The sequence below is a fragment of the Pteropus vampyrus genome, unplaced genomic scaffold (assembly GCF_000151845.1).
Source record: "Pteropus vampyrus isolate Shadow unplaced genomic scaffold, Pvam_2.0 Scaffold276, whole genome shotgun sequence".
Classification (NCBI taxonomy): Eukaryota; Metazoa; Chordata; class Mammalia; order Chiroptera; family Pteropodidae; genus Pteropus; species Pteropus vampyrus.
Genome location: NW_011889057.1, coordinates 3058755 through 3074619, shown reverse-complemented (window position 1 = coordinate 3074619; position 15865 = coordinate 3058755). Strand labels below are relative to the sequence as shown.

General features: G+C 47.8%; 1 protein-coding gene across 1 annotated transcript in view; it reads right to left on the bottom strand.

Moving 5' to 3' along the window:
• Positions 1-2704, bottom strand: part of LOC105302706 (keratin, type II cytoskeletal 1b) — an 11825-nt gene extending 9121 nt beyond the window's left edge. The window contains exons 1-2 of the mRNA XM_023520755.1: positions 2461-2704; positions 2066-2382 (exon numbers count right to left, since the gene is read on the bottom strand). Of these exons, the coding sequence (XP_023376523.1) occupies positions 2066-2382; positions 2461-2704 (561 nt within the window). The remainder of the gene's footprint in view (positions 1-2065; positions 2383-2460) is intronic.
• Positions 2705-15865: the final 13161 nt, after the last annotated feature.

Genomic DNA, 15865 nt, shown 5'->3' with positions numbered 1-15865 from the left:
AAAGAAATGTGACACATGCAGTGTCAAATGGCTGTCGTGGCTATAGAGAAAAGTAACACAGGGCTAGTGGATAGGGATGCTGGGCTGGGGGAGCCAGTTTAAACAGGGAGATCAGGGAAGCCCTCACTAAGGTAGTGGCATCTGAGCACAGACCTGAAGTAGGTGGTAAGGAAAGCCAGCCCACTCTTTGGAGGGAGGAGTTTCAAGCAGAAGAAATGGCAAGTGCAAAGGCCCTGAGGCAGGACCATGTTTAGGGTTCGGGAGGATGCAAGAATGCGATAGTGCGCTGGTAAGCAAGAGGAGAGCAGGTGAAGAGGCCGAGAGGGAGAGCAAGGCCACTGCAAACAGTGAGTTTATACCCTGGGGAGCTAAATTCCATCCCTCACTCTGTTTACTAAACCTCGAGGCTGAAGAGCTGTTCCATCCAGTGGTGGCAATGTTGCCTAGTTCTCACAAATGCAAGACAGAGGTTAGCAGCCGCTGTGGGTTAGAGGGCCAGATCATACAAGGCCTTATAGGATCTTAGTTTTTATTCTAAATGAGATAAGAAGCCAATGGAGGATTCAAATGGAGAAGTGATGTGATATTTTTAAAGGATGGCTCTCGTGTGGTGCTAGGAATAAGCTGGATGGGGTTAAGGGTAAAAGCAAGAGGACCAGATCAGAAACTAGGGTCAGAAGTCGCTGCAATAGAAGGCTTCTCCCTTCTAGCCAGGCCAGAACCCTCCTACATGAGGATTCTCTCCTCATGGTCACCATAAGCCATGCCCTCGGGGAAGGAAGAGAAGCCACAGTTTCCTGCATCTTGGCCCCATCCCACAGTCCCAAGCCACAAAAGTGAATAGATGCCCTAGTAAAGGCAGGAACCACAATCAAATAAGAGTCTCAGAACAGCTGCCAGCAGTCTGTAGCCATTTCACTGACCCCTGCCCCCTCCAGCCCACTCCTGTCCCTGTTCTTCCCTTGGCCTAGCCTTAAACTTTCAGCGCTCTCTCCTTCACCTATCACCTCTTTGCTCCAGTTAAGCCCTCCCAGTCTCTGCCTGTGCCTGAGGTGGATGATATTCAGCTAAATTTCCCATCGAAGATGATCAGAATTAGCCAGAAGCGCTTAGCTCTGTTGAACTCCCTTTTGGCTATCTCTGGGCCTCCCTACTGCAGCTAACACACTCTGTCCTGTCCCCAGCATTTGCCCAGATATCAGAGGTCTGATACACAGCCCAGTGCTGGACTTTGGCCATTGGCTACACTGCAGTCAACCACAGGCCAGTCAAGCTCTGACCTCAACACAGAACTCCTAGGGGAACTGAGGGAAAGTCACCGAGCATCCAGGGGCCTTTGTGCCAAGGGTGTTTCCTACTACACCCACAAGGGCAAAAAACCTTCTGGGGATCCTACAGGAGCTGCCTTGCCTCCACCTCTGGACAAAAGGAAATGCTGGAGGAAAATGTTTACCATAGGTCTTCCACCAGCCTCTGCTCGGTGTTTTGGGCCTGGACCAGACCTAACCTGAGGTTTAATCAGGGAACTAGGGAGAGAAGCTTCAGTGGCTTCATCTGGCCCATCGTTGGCCCTTACCAAGCTAAAATGAGGAACTCAGTCAGAATCCTACTTAGTATGCTGTTGACTTTAGCCCCCAGAGGTATCTACCAGGGCATTCACCTAGGCTCTGCTAAAGCTCCTTGAGGGTAGGACCTGTGTCACCCCTGTGGCGTAGTGTCTGGCGTATAGTAGATGCTTAGTAAATGTTTGTGGGATGGATGAATGGAAAGTGAACAATGATGAATGAGAATGAGGTTACTACACCATGTATTTTGTCTGAGTATTTTTACACCTTTTATCTGCTTTCCTGCCAAAAGGAAAAGATAGAGATAAATTCCCTCATTAAGTTGAAATGAGGCCTAAATAAGGTAAATCCTTCCTTAAGGTCCCAGGACACACACATCTGGAAGTGACTGTCACCACCAAACTGAAACAGCACAATGTGGGTAGAGGTGGCAGGACAATAAGGCCCTCTCAGTCATTTGGTCAGGGACCAGAGACTCCGCCTGCCCCTGAAGCACTCACCTTGTCAATGAAAGAAGCAAACTTGTTGTTGAGAACCATGATCTGCGCCCGCTCCTGGGTCTTGATCCTCTGAATTTCAGGGTCCACTTCCAGGTGAAGTGGCTGTAACAGGCTCTGGTTAATGGTCACCTCTTGGATGCCCCCCAGGGGACAAGAAGAACCAAAGCCCCCAAGCCCAAAATTGCTGCCCCCAAACCCGATACCCCCAAAACTACCTCCGCCATAGCCACTACCTCCAAAGTTACCAACCCCAAAGGCGCCACCTCCAAAGCTGCCGCCTCGAGAGCCTCCACCCCCAAAACCACCAAAGGTGCTACCTCCAAAACCACCACCTCCAGAACCACCACCCCCCCCAAAGTTTCTGCCCCCTCCAAATCCCCCGCCTGCTCCCCCACCCTGGCGGAAACCACTGGAGCTTCTCTCCACTAGGCTAACGGAGATGCTTTTACTGCCACCCAGATTGAAGAGGCTCCGAGAGCCAAACTCCCTCACATGGCTTCCATACCCACCACCGCCACACCTCCCTCGGGCCTGACACACTGCCGGACTCCCACCACCACAGCGTGCAGAAGAGCCAAGGCTGTAAATCCTCCTGCTCCTTGAGCTAAATGCCGACCGAGAGCTAAACTGGCGGCTCATGGTTGCTGGAGCATCCAGGCAAGCAGACGCGAGAAAGGCCCCAGCTGAGAGGAGGCAGAGACAGGGGCGGGAAGGAGCAATGACTCCTTTGCAAGAGATCTGGCTCAGTTCCTATATATACATGCATTCACTGGGCGGGGCACCTTCTCAATCCTGGGAGGAAAGTATTTATGTTTAATTTGTCTGCCAGTAGCATCTGTTTGAAACCTCATACCTGTGAGTTGCCGAAATTGCACTGTAGACAAACTTCCCCAACTTGATCATTTATCATTCATCTCTTGCCATTTAGAGATCAGAGTGCAATAATCTCTCAGGATCGAGTTGCTGGAAACTCCTCTACAAGTTTCCCCCAAGTCATTTGTTAATATCTTCCTAAGAAACTCCACCACTGAGTTGTTTATTTTGGGGGTGCACCTAGAAGATCTAGGGTAATGCTAAGGGTTGTCTAGCTGCCTCAAGGCCAAAGTGGGGACACAGGTAGAGACATCTGCTGCCACAGAATTACGGTGAGGCAAAAGTTTTATTCTGACCTCCCCACTCCATGCTTCTGCTTCCCACTGTTATCATCGCCATGCACAACCCAAATTTTAATCACATAAAGATACAATATTGTGGTCAATGGTTCCAAGTGGAAGCCGGGGGACTGTGCCCAACACTGCCCACATTTTGCTGGGTACATCATTGCTTCTCTACACACCTCAGGCTGCTCAAATACAAAACAGATGAGGTCCTGTAGCACTGATGGTCTGTGGTTGTAGATTTACCTAGCATCTACCAGGACCTAACATTGTCTTCTAGACCAAAAGACAAACTATCCCAAAACCTCTCTTTTTCTCTTCATTTCCAATCTATTATAGACCAATGCTTTTGTAAAATAGAATAAAAATTAATTACCCTTAACAGGAGATTTTTTAAAAATATATATACAAAACATAGGCCCTGATTTTTTATTTTAGATACAACAGACATAAAATTGTTCTTTTCCTAAAAGGAAAAGAAAATTCTTTTAATTAAGTTCTTAAACACTTGTCCTCAAATTCTGTGTTTATCTCCTCTCAAACCAGTAACGAAGTGCCCTGGACCAGTGCTTTTGCGTGGGGCCATGTTCTAGGAAACATTGTCCCAGACATCAAGCAGGAGGCAAAACTCATTCAACAAACATCAGTGTTGACCAACAAAAATGTACGCTTGCCCTCTGGGCTCAAATAGATGCTAGCCATCATCCAAAACTTGATGATGATGATGATGATGATGATGATGACAATGATGATGATTAGGGGAAACAAATGTCCACACCCAGAAAAATGGCTAAATGATGGCTTGCCCCCTGGGATACAATTATTTTAAATGATCATCATGGAGACCATGTAGCAGCATTGGAAACACTAGTGATACAATGTTAAATGAAGGAAGCTAAATACACAATGGAGGCTGTGCTATGGACTCATAAAAATTAAGAATGCAGAGATTATAGAAAGGTTTTTTCCTAATATTTTAAATATCTTCTTCCTTTGTATTTTGCAATAAGTAAATAGTTTTGCAAAAGTTGAGGCTGAAATCACAGCTGCCAACAGCTGTAGAGGTGGGGAAAGGTGGGTGGTGGGAGAGGTGTCAGAGAGCAGCGGTGAGGAGAAAGCATCCTAGGACTGGGAGGGAATCTGTGGGCAGCCTCAAGCCTCCACACCTTCATATCTGCTCAGAAACTGTTTAGTGGACCGTCTCCAGGAGACACTGTGAGATAGAAGAGAGAGTAAGCCTGAAATTTACTGTCAAGAGAGCTGGTTTCAGCTCCCAGCCCTGCTTCTACGGGCCTGCGATCTTAGGCAAGTCACCTACTCCACAGTCTCAGATACTTAAAAAAATCAGAGTATCTATTTCTCAAGGAGTCAATGCTTTAAGGCATGTGAAAAAGCACACAACACTATAGCTACTCTCAGATCCTGGTAGATGACTAACTGTTCCACATTGCCTGGACTTTCAGTGCTCAAACCAGGATAGTCCTGGGCAAATCAGGACAGTTGCCACCCAAGTCCTGGCACCTCAGGTCTCCGTAGTCCTAATCCTGACCCTAACCCCCTCAGAGAGCTTCTAGTAGGAGAGGGAAGCCCCCAGGCACAGGAGACAGAAGGAGAAAACCAGTAGGACTAGAGGAAGGCAAAGGAAGTGGAGCTAGGGATTGGGATGCGTCCCTGTGAAAGAGTTGCCTGAAGGCAAGGATTCTGAGTCCGGTAGAGGCAGAGAGAAGAGGCAGAAGGTATCTGGAGAAGGGAAGGTGGGTCCCAGGCAGGAATCCACAGTGGTATGGTGAAAGATCCTTAGATCCTTTGAACACCTGGCTTTGAATCCTGGTTCTGCCCCTTCCAGCCTGGATGGGCATTTAACTCCCTGAGCCTCAGTTTCCTGGCCTGTAAAATAAGAATAAAATACCAGCTTCACCGGGAGACTATGATGAGTAGCTGAAATCGAATACGGAAGAGTACATTGGAAACTCCAAAGAGTCATACAAGTGGAGTTCCCTCCCCACCACTCCCCGCAGCCTTCCCTGAAGACTCCAGGCCACTGGAGCTCATCTCTCTTTCACATGCTGCAAGGCTTTTTGCTTCACTCACCTTCAACCATTGTCATGAAGAAGGCACATAATTAACCCCTTTACAAATGTCTCTACTGCCAACTAAAAAAAACAGGATGTTCACTCAGCTTATATTTACCTTCATTCTGAATGTAGGGAATTATGAAATTGTGATCAAAGAGGAAGCCCCAGGCAGCAGAATTCAGAAAGACCTCTTTGATCTCTGGCCATGACCAGCTGCCACCAACCAAAACCAATACTTTAGTCCATCTCCTGTCAGCTATGTCGTCTCTGGGAGGCTGCTGTCACTCCCTGAAGGCTGAGAGTGTGATGCCCAGCAAATACTACTAACTTATCCTTTGATGTAAGGTGACATTTATTCTCTACTCCCTCAAAACAAGAGAAAATTAGCTTAAAGTAAGGCAAGAGAGGTTTTACTTGTCCTGAAGGGGATACTAAACCCCAGGTTAATATTAGATGGTGGATGACGTTTTTAGGACAAATTGCTATCCCTAAAGGAAACCCCTCAACTGGTCGGACAGCGTTAGAGCAGTGGTTTCTAAACTCACTACACGTTGGAGTCACTTGGACAGCTTCAAAACCACTGGTGCCGGGGCCCACCCTTAGAGACTGGATTTTACTGGTCTGGGGTATAATCTGGGCTTTGGAATTTTTAAAAGGACCAAGGTGGTTTTAATGAGCAGACAAATTTGGACACGACTGGCCTGGAGGAAACAGAATGGCAAATAAAATAGCCTCTGGAGATTCCATTCCGTCTGACAACAAAACATAATAATAATGGTCATAATAATAATAGCTAATGTCTTATTGAGTGCTTTCAGTGGTCCATACACTGTGCTAGATCTACAACATGGATAGTCTCATTAAATCTAAAAACCAACATTTTAAGGAAGATATTATTATCCTCATCTTAAAGATGGTGGAAAAGAGACTTGGAGAAATAAAGTAACTAGTTCAAGAACACACAGATGAAAGTGGAGGAATGGAGATTGGAACCCAGATACTCCCACTCCAGAGCCCACGTGTACTGCAGAAGAGGTGGGGTCTTTGGAGAGAAAGCTCCCCACCTGCTCTCCTTAAAAGGAAAGGGGAAAGTCAGTTGAGGACTCCAGCTTGCCCTGCTTATCTCCCAGGCTGCCAAGAGGGAGAGGCCCCAGGCAGTTATCAGCCACCAGATCAGTCTCAGGCAGTGGTGGGAGGCAGAGTTTGAAAGGAACAGCTGGTGTGATTGGCAGGCGCAGCCCCTGCAGGCCTGCTCCCCATCTCACCCTGCATCTCTCAGGTCTGGAGGTGGATATCGCAGAGCAGCACAGAAGTATGGCAGGGATGTGGGACAGAGGCAAGGCCCATTGGGCAGAGAAAGGGAGGGAGGGAGAATTTCACTCACCAGCCCCCACCTGGAAAGAAGGAGAGAGCTACAGCCCTGGTGCAAGTATGGGGGCCTTTAATCTCTTTGAAATGGGAAATTTTGGACCCGTGGGCAGCAGAGGAAGGCAATGATGTGACAAGGGTCAGTGAGAGCAGACTCCTGGAACTGAAGCAAAGCTCATAGCCCTGGCTTTCCACACCTTCGACCACTATTCTCCCTGCATAAGAGTGTCAGACCTGGACAAGTGACAGAAACCATCAGCCTGGTATCTTGGTTTTATAAAAATAAAAATAAAAAAATAAAAAAATAGGTACAAAGAGAGGAAAGGACTTGGTCAAGGTTACAGGGGAAACTTGTCGGTGCAGCTAGAACTAGTTAGGTAATATCCTTTCCAATCTAAAAGGGGGGGGGGGCGTTTTAGGGATTCCCTTCCAGCAGCCTCTGTGCTCCTGCAACCAGGCTGAGGTGGGTGTATGGGGAGCATCCCCTCCAGTCTCTAACAGGCCCTGCCTACAGGGTGGGAAGGTGGTGCTGGGCACATAGGAACACCCTTGGTGGATACTTGTTCTGATGTCTGGGGTAGGGTCGGTGTTTGAAAAAACAACTAAGCCTTCAAACTCCTTCTCAGGCCCCAAACCAGCCAGGCCCCCACCTCAGATATCTTTTGACTAGAATCCCAAGGCCCACCTGGAAACTAAGGATCAGTGTCTTTCTTTCTCATTAAACCCAACAGGTGCTCTTGAGCCAGAAGGCCTTGCAAGGTCTCAGAGCAGCCCTACACATTCTCACAGCCAACGATAATATTGTCCAGGGATAACACTGTTCCTGGCATATTAAGCTCTTCCATACAACATGCTCTAAGTCATGACTATTTTTACAACCCTTTACAAAGCTGGCAACTCTCACTTGTCTCTGTGGCCCAAAGAAAAATAAGGCTGCAGGTTAGACTTGGATTAAATTCCAAGAAAAACTGCAAGACCCCAGCAGGGGACAGGGGTCATCTAGGCAGAGGGTGCTTCTCTATTTTAGATCAAAAAGGGAGACTGAACAGACTCAAGGTTACAGGGCTAGTTAGTGGTGGGGTGGGGACCAGAATCCCAAGTCCATGGGGGAATATGAGACCTGTGGGAAATTCTCAAGTAATGTCTCACCTTGCCCATGGTGGGAGAGATTCAAGTACTATATAAATATAAGGAATTAATAATTTATTAATTTTCTTCCCATTTGAATAATAGGTGGGTTCCTGAAATGTTGGCCATAAATGGTAATGACCTTTTATTAAATTTTTACAATGTGCAAAGAGTTAAATAGATGACATCATTCATCCCACACAATCTTGTTTTACTGATGTGGTGGGGGGTAGGTGTAGTGAGGGGCACTGAGCAGCTTGCCGACAGTCACACGACATTAAGTGGTAGACCCAGATCACACCCAGGGCAGCCTGGTTCCAAGGCTTGAGAACTTCCCACTGCACTTTCTGCTTTCTGAGGCAGTTAGGGAGGCTTTGGAGTTAGGCAGCTGAAGTTTAAATCCTGGCTCCACCACTTATCAGTCATATGACCTTAGATAAGTTCATGAATCTCTCTGTGCCTCAATTTCCTCATTTGTAAAGTGGAGATAATAACAATGCCTAGCTCTGTGAAGATTAAATGAGTTAATGCACAAAAAGCTATTGGAGGAATGCCAGGCAAATCACATGAGAGCATCAGTTTTAGCAATTATTGTACTGCTACACAATATACACCAATTTCTGTTGACCAAAATATATTTTCCACCCACCTTCCCTTAACAAATCAGAAAGTTACTGCAAGCAGGAAAGTATGGCCTTGCGATGTATTGTAAATCATACAAAAGACATAGAAAAGCTTTTCGTCGATCATCTACGTCAAGGAATGTGGCAATATCTTGATAAGTTTGAGACAAGTCAAAAGCATCTCTTCTGTCATTAGGTTAAAGGTGCATCTCTCCACACTGCATTCACCACCTTAGGGGGATGTTTGGACAACAGCAGGTTTGCTTTTGAGAGCCAAGGCTATAGGCTTGTAGTTCAGGCTGCAGTGGACAATCCCCAGGCTTCCCTCTTTCTAAATCAGACTATTCCCGGGAAGCTATTCACTCTAGAGCTAGAACAGTCTGTGTCAAAGCTGCAGTTACATATTGTGCTTAGTTAGGAGGTAAGCATTTGGCTCTCTCAAAACTGCGTGTTTAATTAGCTAAGGGTTTCTGTGATCACCAAAATGTGTGTCCTTTCTGTTTCTCTGACAAACTTTGTCAGTCTTTTATGCTAATAAGGGTCATGCTTTATAAAGAAGGTACTTATGGTCATATTCATATATTTGTTGGCCTTTTACTTTGCTTCTCCCACCTGTAGGCCCCTTGTTTGAGAGGGTTCTCCCTGGCCATGCACTGAACCCATGTTCTATCCAAGTACTCCTGGCTCTGCCTTGATTCTGTGCTGTGTCTCGAGTAGGGCGGAGGTGACCTGTCATGGAGCCATCCTTAGTTCTTTGTCAGTTCTCATAACTCTTCATATTTGAAGGTACCACCTCACATTGTATCAAACATGTTAAAATATATCCTCAGTATATGTCATTTCTTGCTAATAAATCAGTAGAATTTTTATAATTGCTTTTGAAAATATTTGTCTATCAGCAACTCACTTGATTATGATTAACTATAATTAATGGACAATTTCAGGCATATTCGAAATTACTGAAAAGCAAAAAAACCTAACCTACAGCTTTTTTCAAATGTAATGAGATTTTCGTGAATTGAAAATCTTATCAATTAAGGAAGTTGAGCTATTTCATCCATAGTGTGGGTGGATGAAAAGACCCTGCCCCTCCCACCTGCGAACTCTCAGAACCTTCTTGGTAGGGTGTCCTCCAGGCTCAGGCCAGAGCTCTGTGTGTGAAAGGAACTGCAGGGATCCACTGACAGTGGAGCTCAGCCCCAATGACCTTGGAATCCAGACTGAAAATTCCACTGCTATGTCTGAAACGCAATGCAATTTATTGAAGATACAGACAGAGAATTCCCTTCTTGGAGCCAAGAAAGAACAAGTACTGCTCCCAGGAAATGAAAGCACCAGCAGGAGGTGGAGGCCAGGGGCCCAGGGAGGCTACACGATGCCAGCTGGGCTGGCTGGGGCTTTCCCATGAAGCAGTGGAACATGTGGCTGGGATGGTGACACCTACGGAGCAGGGGCAGTGACAAAGCCAAACTCCTGTGGCCTGACTTTGTCGGAGTAGATAGTTTTTCAGCCTAATCATCCCTCCCAGGAAATTTTGGGCTGCGACAAGCAGTCTGGGAAGGTGAGACTCAGGGACACAGGTTGAAAGATGTTGGGAAAGGGTCCCACCGCAGTGTGGAATAGTCCAGCGCTGAGCTGGTGCATGCAGGCGAGTGAAAGAGGCTGCGGGGCTGAAGACACCTCCCGCACAGAGTTTAGAATTTGCGGTGGGACCGCTGGCTCTGGGACGAGCTTTGTGAGCCCCAGGCCATGCTGCTGCTGCCTTCTCCACTGAAGGCGCAGGAGCCCCCAGAGGTGGAGGAGCCCCCGCGCACCGTGGAGCTCTCTCCCGAGGCTTCGCCAGAGTTCAGGCCCTCGCAACGGCCCTGCCGCTGTGGACCGGGATGCTCTGGCCCTGGCTGCCCAGGCCTCCCCGGCTCCCAGCTCCTCCTCCCAGGGCTCTTCTTCCCAGGGCGGTACCTTTGCCGCTGGTACCCCTGCCGCCCCCGCCGCCCCCGCCGCCACCGCCGCTGCTGGTGTTGTGGACCATTTCTGCAAAGAGCATTTGGGTCAAGGAGCCTTTAGGAGGTCCTCGGGACATTCTCACTCCCCAGCCCACAGCCCCAGAGCCACCGGCCTCTGCCCTCCATTCCTGCCCGGTACGGCCCACTTGGACTATGCAGAGGGTGAAGATGGCAGGCCTCAAGACCAGCGGGAGGGAGGTCCCAGAGTCACTGGATTACCCAGCCAACAGTTCTTTCCAGCCTGTAGATAGGGTGATCTCACGCCTACAGGTTGGCATTCTGGGTATGGGGGCTAGGATTCCAATTTAGATTTAAGTGACATTCACTGAGGCTTACCCTGTGCCTGGCACATGTACACGGGTCACCTCACATTGGCAAATGAGGAAACTACAGCCCACAGAGGTTAGAGCCTGAGCCTTCATCTAGGTCCTAGCACATCAAGGAATGGGACTAGCAAGATCTGCCCTCAAGGACCTCACCCAGCTGAAGATGAGTCAGACTCTTCCTGTATCTCTTTCCTTTTTCATGGTAAGAGACTGAGCATCTTCTGAAAACCTCCTTCCTCCAGGAAGTCTTCCTGAATTATCAGAGAAACGTTCTCCTTGCCCTAGCCCATCTAGATGTGTGCTTCCTCGGCTACTTTTTTCCAATTCGATCTTCACGCAATTAGCTTCCTTGACCTCCCTAATCATGTCTGTACTCAGTATTTCTGGTCTATCGCCCTTCAGTCTCCAGGGAGGCAGCCTGGCCCACCTTTCAGTCTCCAGGGAGGCAGGCAGGACCTGGGTCCACATGACAACTTTTGTTCAGCACCTAGCCCAGAACTGTATCCAATCAATCTTAGCATGCATGAGTCTGCAGCATCTTTTCACTGCGATAAGTACCGAGCCCTGAAGTTTACAGTGACAGCATAAGCCAGTGGTCTCAGACACATGCTCCTCCCCCTCCTTCCCACCTGCTTCTTGACGCTCTTGATCTCCACCCACAGCCTCTGAATCATCCTGTTGAGCTCTGAGATCTCACTCTTGATGCTCTTCAGGTCATCCCCATGTCTGCCAGCTGTGGTCTCCAGCTCTCCCAACTGCGTCCAAGAGTCACACTTTCAGAAAGCCAGCAGGTGCCTTACAGGTCCTGATTCCAACCCCTTTGTATGCTAAAGAGGAAAACCAAAACATAAACGTGTGACTTGTACAAGGTCACCTAGCTGGAAGAACTAGGTGGTCTCTCTCCCCTGCATCAGAGACCTGTCATCTAGCAAATTATTGTTGTTTGTTGAGCAGTCACTTTGCATCAGGCCCTGTACTTTCTCTCATTAAACCTCACAACTAAAAACGAGAAAGGCATTGTTATCCTCATTTTATGAGTGGGAAAACTGAGGCACAGATTGCTCGAGTACCTTGATCAAACTCATCCAGCTGTTGAGTGACCATGTTGAGATTGAATACAAACATTTCAGATGCTAGAGCCATCTTCTCAACCAGCAGGCAATACTTTCTTGGAGAGAAAAGCCAGAAGAGTCATATGTATGAAGGCCAGCTATGCCTCATTCAGATTTGGGGACTGGGAAGAAGGTATACAGAATTCCTCAGGTCTGTAGTCTACTTTTGCTTCCCCTCCCTCCCCCTACTACATTCCTGACACTGGCTTCAGTGTGATTGAATCAGAAGCACCCAATGACAAGAACCAGACTGGTGGAGAAGAAATGGAAATGTCTCCAGCAGTAAATGGAATGAAGTTGGAGCGATTTAGTTAAGGATTTATCAGCCTTGGCACTATTGATATTTGGGGCAGGATAATTTTTTGTTGCAGGGAGGGGTCTTCATGCATTATAAGATGTTTAGCAGCATCCCTGGCCTCTACCCACTAAAGCCCTAGATGTGACAACTAAAACTTTCTGCACACGTTGTCAAATACCTCCTGGGGTGGGGGGAGGGGCAGGAGAATCATACTTTCCCCTTCCTTGAGAAGCACCAGGTTAGAGCATAGTCAGAGCTCTCTGATTAGAAAGGAAAACGTCTGTGAAGACCAGGGAAGGTGAGAGAACTGCCATACTGGAGATGAAGAGAAGAATGACTAGCAGGCAGGGTCTACCTCCTAGGTGGCCTGCCCAGGTAGGTTGATGAGGAAGACAAAATTCTCTAAAGCTACATGATGGTGGCTTACCCCCCAGGTAAGCCACCGCGCCAAAGCCACCAGAGCTACCAAAGCCACCGGGGCCTCCAAAGCCACCAAGGCCACCAAGGCCACCGAAGCCACCCGCTCCTCTACCAAAACCCCTAGCTCCTCCTCCAAAGCCACCAGCTCCTCTGAAACCCCCAGCTCTTCCACTGAAGCCCCCTCCCATCCCTCTTCCACCGCCTCCAAAATCTCTGCCTCCTAAACACCCACCCCTAATCTGCCAGAACTCTCCAGCCGTGCTAATGGAGATCTCGTTCCACCGAAAGTTGTAGAGGCCCCTGCTGCTGTAGCCTTCTCCCATCATAGCACAGGCAGCAGACCCACCGCCACCGCCACCTGAGCAGGAGGTAAAAGAGGATTTGCTGGAGCTGACCCGGCTCTGGCCCCACACCATGGCTAAGTGACCACTGAAGCCCTGGCTGTGTCCCCCGCTAGAAGACCTGCAGGATTGTTGGCTGTAGCTAGTCCAGCAACTCATTGCAGACAGCAAGGTATTCCAAGGGAAGGGTAAACTCAAAAGCCTTCTGAGGTTCTGGGCCGGGGATGGCCCTTCGATAGGTCTGGGAGCTTGGATGGCTGGTAGTGCCAGTCGACTAATTGAGGTATTATCCACTTTGGTTTGCCTGACAGCAAGAGGTCAAGTCCAAAACTTGCAACACGCCTTGGCAATCACCCCAAATTTCCAAATTGCTTTGATTTCCCAGGGTTACTCATCTGAAATAAGCTAAAGCTGACAGAGGGGCCATCCTGCAGGGCTGAACACAGCCCCTAATCTCAAAGAGACTTAGGCTTCCATCCTGGGATTGATGAGAGAGCATTTCTCTACTTCTCCTGCACCCCCGCGGCCACTCTGCCAGCCCACCCAGGCTAAAGAAGTTATAGGATAAGTGTGGAGCCTCAGCAAGGACTTCGGGGGAGAAGAAGGGGAAGGGTTGGAAGGAGAAGGAAGATACAGAAGTTAGAGAAGGTACAGTGGCTGCCACTGGGGCTCTTGCCATCCAGGGAGGAGAAGGTACACATAAGAAACACACAATGGGGCAAGTTCTGAACCACAGGGGCCTTGTAGGGAGTGCTGAGGTAGGGGAGGAGAGAAAGGTCAGTCTGAGAAGAATAGGGATGTGCAGTGGCCTGAGAGGAAGTGAAGACCATTGCCAAGAATAATGGGAGGGAGGGAGCAGACAGGGAGGGGGGATGTAGGGAAGGGAAAGCTGGAGGTGGGCTGACCCAGGCAGGGAGAGGCTGAAAACTGCCTGATCAAGACCAGAGAGACCACCAACCTTTGCTCTTCCAAGTTCACAGTAGGAAAAGTAATACGAGCTTTCCAAAGCCTCTTTCCCTCAGCTTACCTGAGAGACACCACCTACACTGCCTAGGAAGCTTGGTTCCTCCCTAGGAAAATTCAAGAAGAATGATGGCTAGAAATAACCTCCATTCTTGCAGCTGGGCTATGGCCACTTAACTTGACTCAGACCATACACAAGTGAAGGCTCTTTTCCATCATAAATTTTCTGAAATACCTTTTTATTTATCATCCTGATGTATACTATAGAGCTAATTACTTCCAAATACATCATGATCTAGGAATAATTTTTTTCAAGTTCTGTACATTGCTCTTTCCTTTATATTAGGAACAAAATTTTCAGATATCTTTTGACTCAGTGTTCCAAATTGTTGGAACACTAGCATCAGTGTTTTTCAGTCCTGTTGCATACTTGCCTTTCATCTCTAATTCTTTTTCTAGGATGCATTGCATTGTTGACTAAAATCCATAAATTTTACAGAAACCCCATTTAATCTGCTTATTTCTCTTTTCTTATCACTATTAAAGTTTTTTTTCTAAATAATGAAGAATGAAGGCTATTTCTAAGATTGTCGAGAGGAGAATGTATGAAAAGAATGTTTTATAAATTGTCTAGTGTGTTGTGAACATTAGTCCTTTTTGTAGCACTTGCCTCCTACTTCCCTGCAGCAGTGAAGACCAGTCTTGATGATGGCTCCTAACAGGGAGACTCAAGGCACTCTCAGGAAAATGAGTCTCTGCAGAGGCCATTCCTGTTTTAAAGGAGCCTTTCCTTTCCTCTTCCAGTCTGACCTCCCATGTCCTCAGATAACCATAGGATCATCCTTCATTTATCTCACCCTTCCCCTCTGTTCATCCCTTACCTCTGGCTCCTCAGCACCTACACTTTCAACCAGGAGTACAAAGAAATTGCTCCCTTACAAGCTAACTGGGGGGAGGGCCAATTTAAACCAATACCTGCCAAACCCTAGGGCAATTCCAAAAATCGTGTTCCTGTTTCCTTCAAACATACAGACACAAAAACCCTCAAGTGGGCCAAGTAGAGGCTCTGCCTGATCCAACTCTCCCACCCCCAGAATTCAGCGTCCTAAAGCTACCAGACTTGAGAGAGAGAGAGAGAGAGAGGGGCAAAACACAACACACATACCATGCAATCACACTAACACACACGTACAGATAAAACCACACACACACACACACACACATCACTGGTCCCTACCCAGTGCTCTTCCCCATGAAGCTGTACCCTCCTTGCCCTCTTCAAAATATAGGTGCCTGCCTAACCCATTCCCCCATGACCTTGTTCTTTGCCCAAAGCATCTGGCTAATCTGAGAAACCAAGATAGAGCAACTGGATCCAAATAGAATGAGAGTTAGGCAGCCTAGGTCATATCCTGACCCAGTCTGAATTTTCTTGCTGTTCAGCCTCCTCTGCTGCACAGCAGGGCTTTGGACTTGAGCAGGGTGTTCATGGTGGACCTACTAAAGCCTGCAGTTCAGAGAAGGTATGGGGATAGTGCCCCAGTTTCATTGCCATGGCCATCTCAGCCTGCTGACATCATGTTGCTGAGGATGGTCAGTCTAGGGAAAGTGGGGGGTGGGGGATTGGGTAGCTAGCTGTTGGGGGAGGGAAACTTTACAACACAACACATAAAGCCGGTTCTCTTTGCCCACATGTGAGGCTAATCCTGACTCCAAAATCCAAACAGGCTTTGGGTTCAAAGTGAGGCTGATGCCTTCATCAGAAGAGATTCTGGGAGCAAATGAGGAAATGTCCCAAGCAGTCTTGCTGGCCTCCCTTACCTTTCTTTTCAATTCTTATTATTAAAGGGAAACACTTCAGAACGATTGACTGGTTTCCACCCCCTGACACATGCCAATGACCTGGCCTAGTTTGAATATGCTAACAAACTAACAAGTCAGTTTGCATTTTAAACATTAATAATAAATTCCAAAGAGATTGGGGTG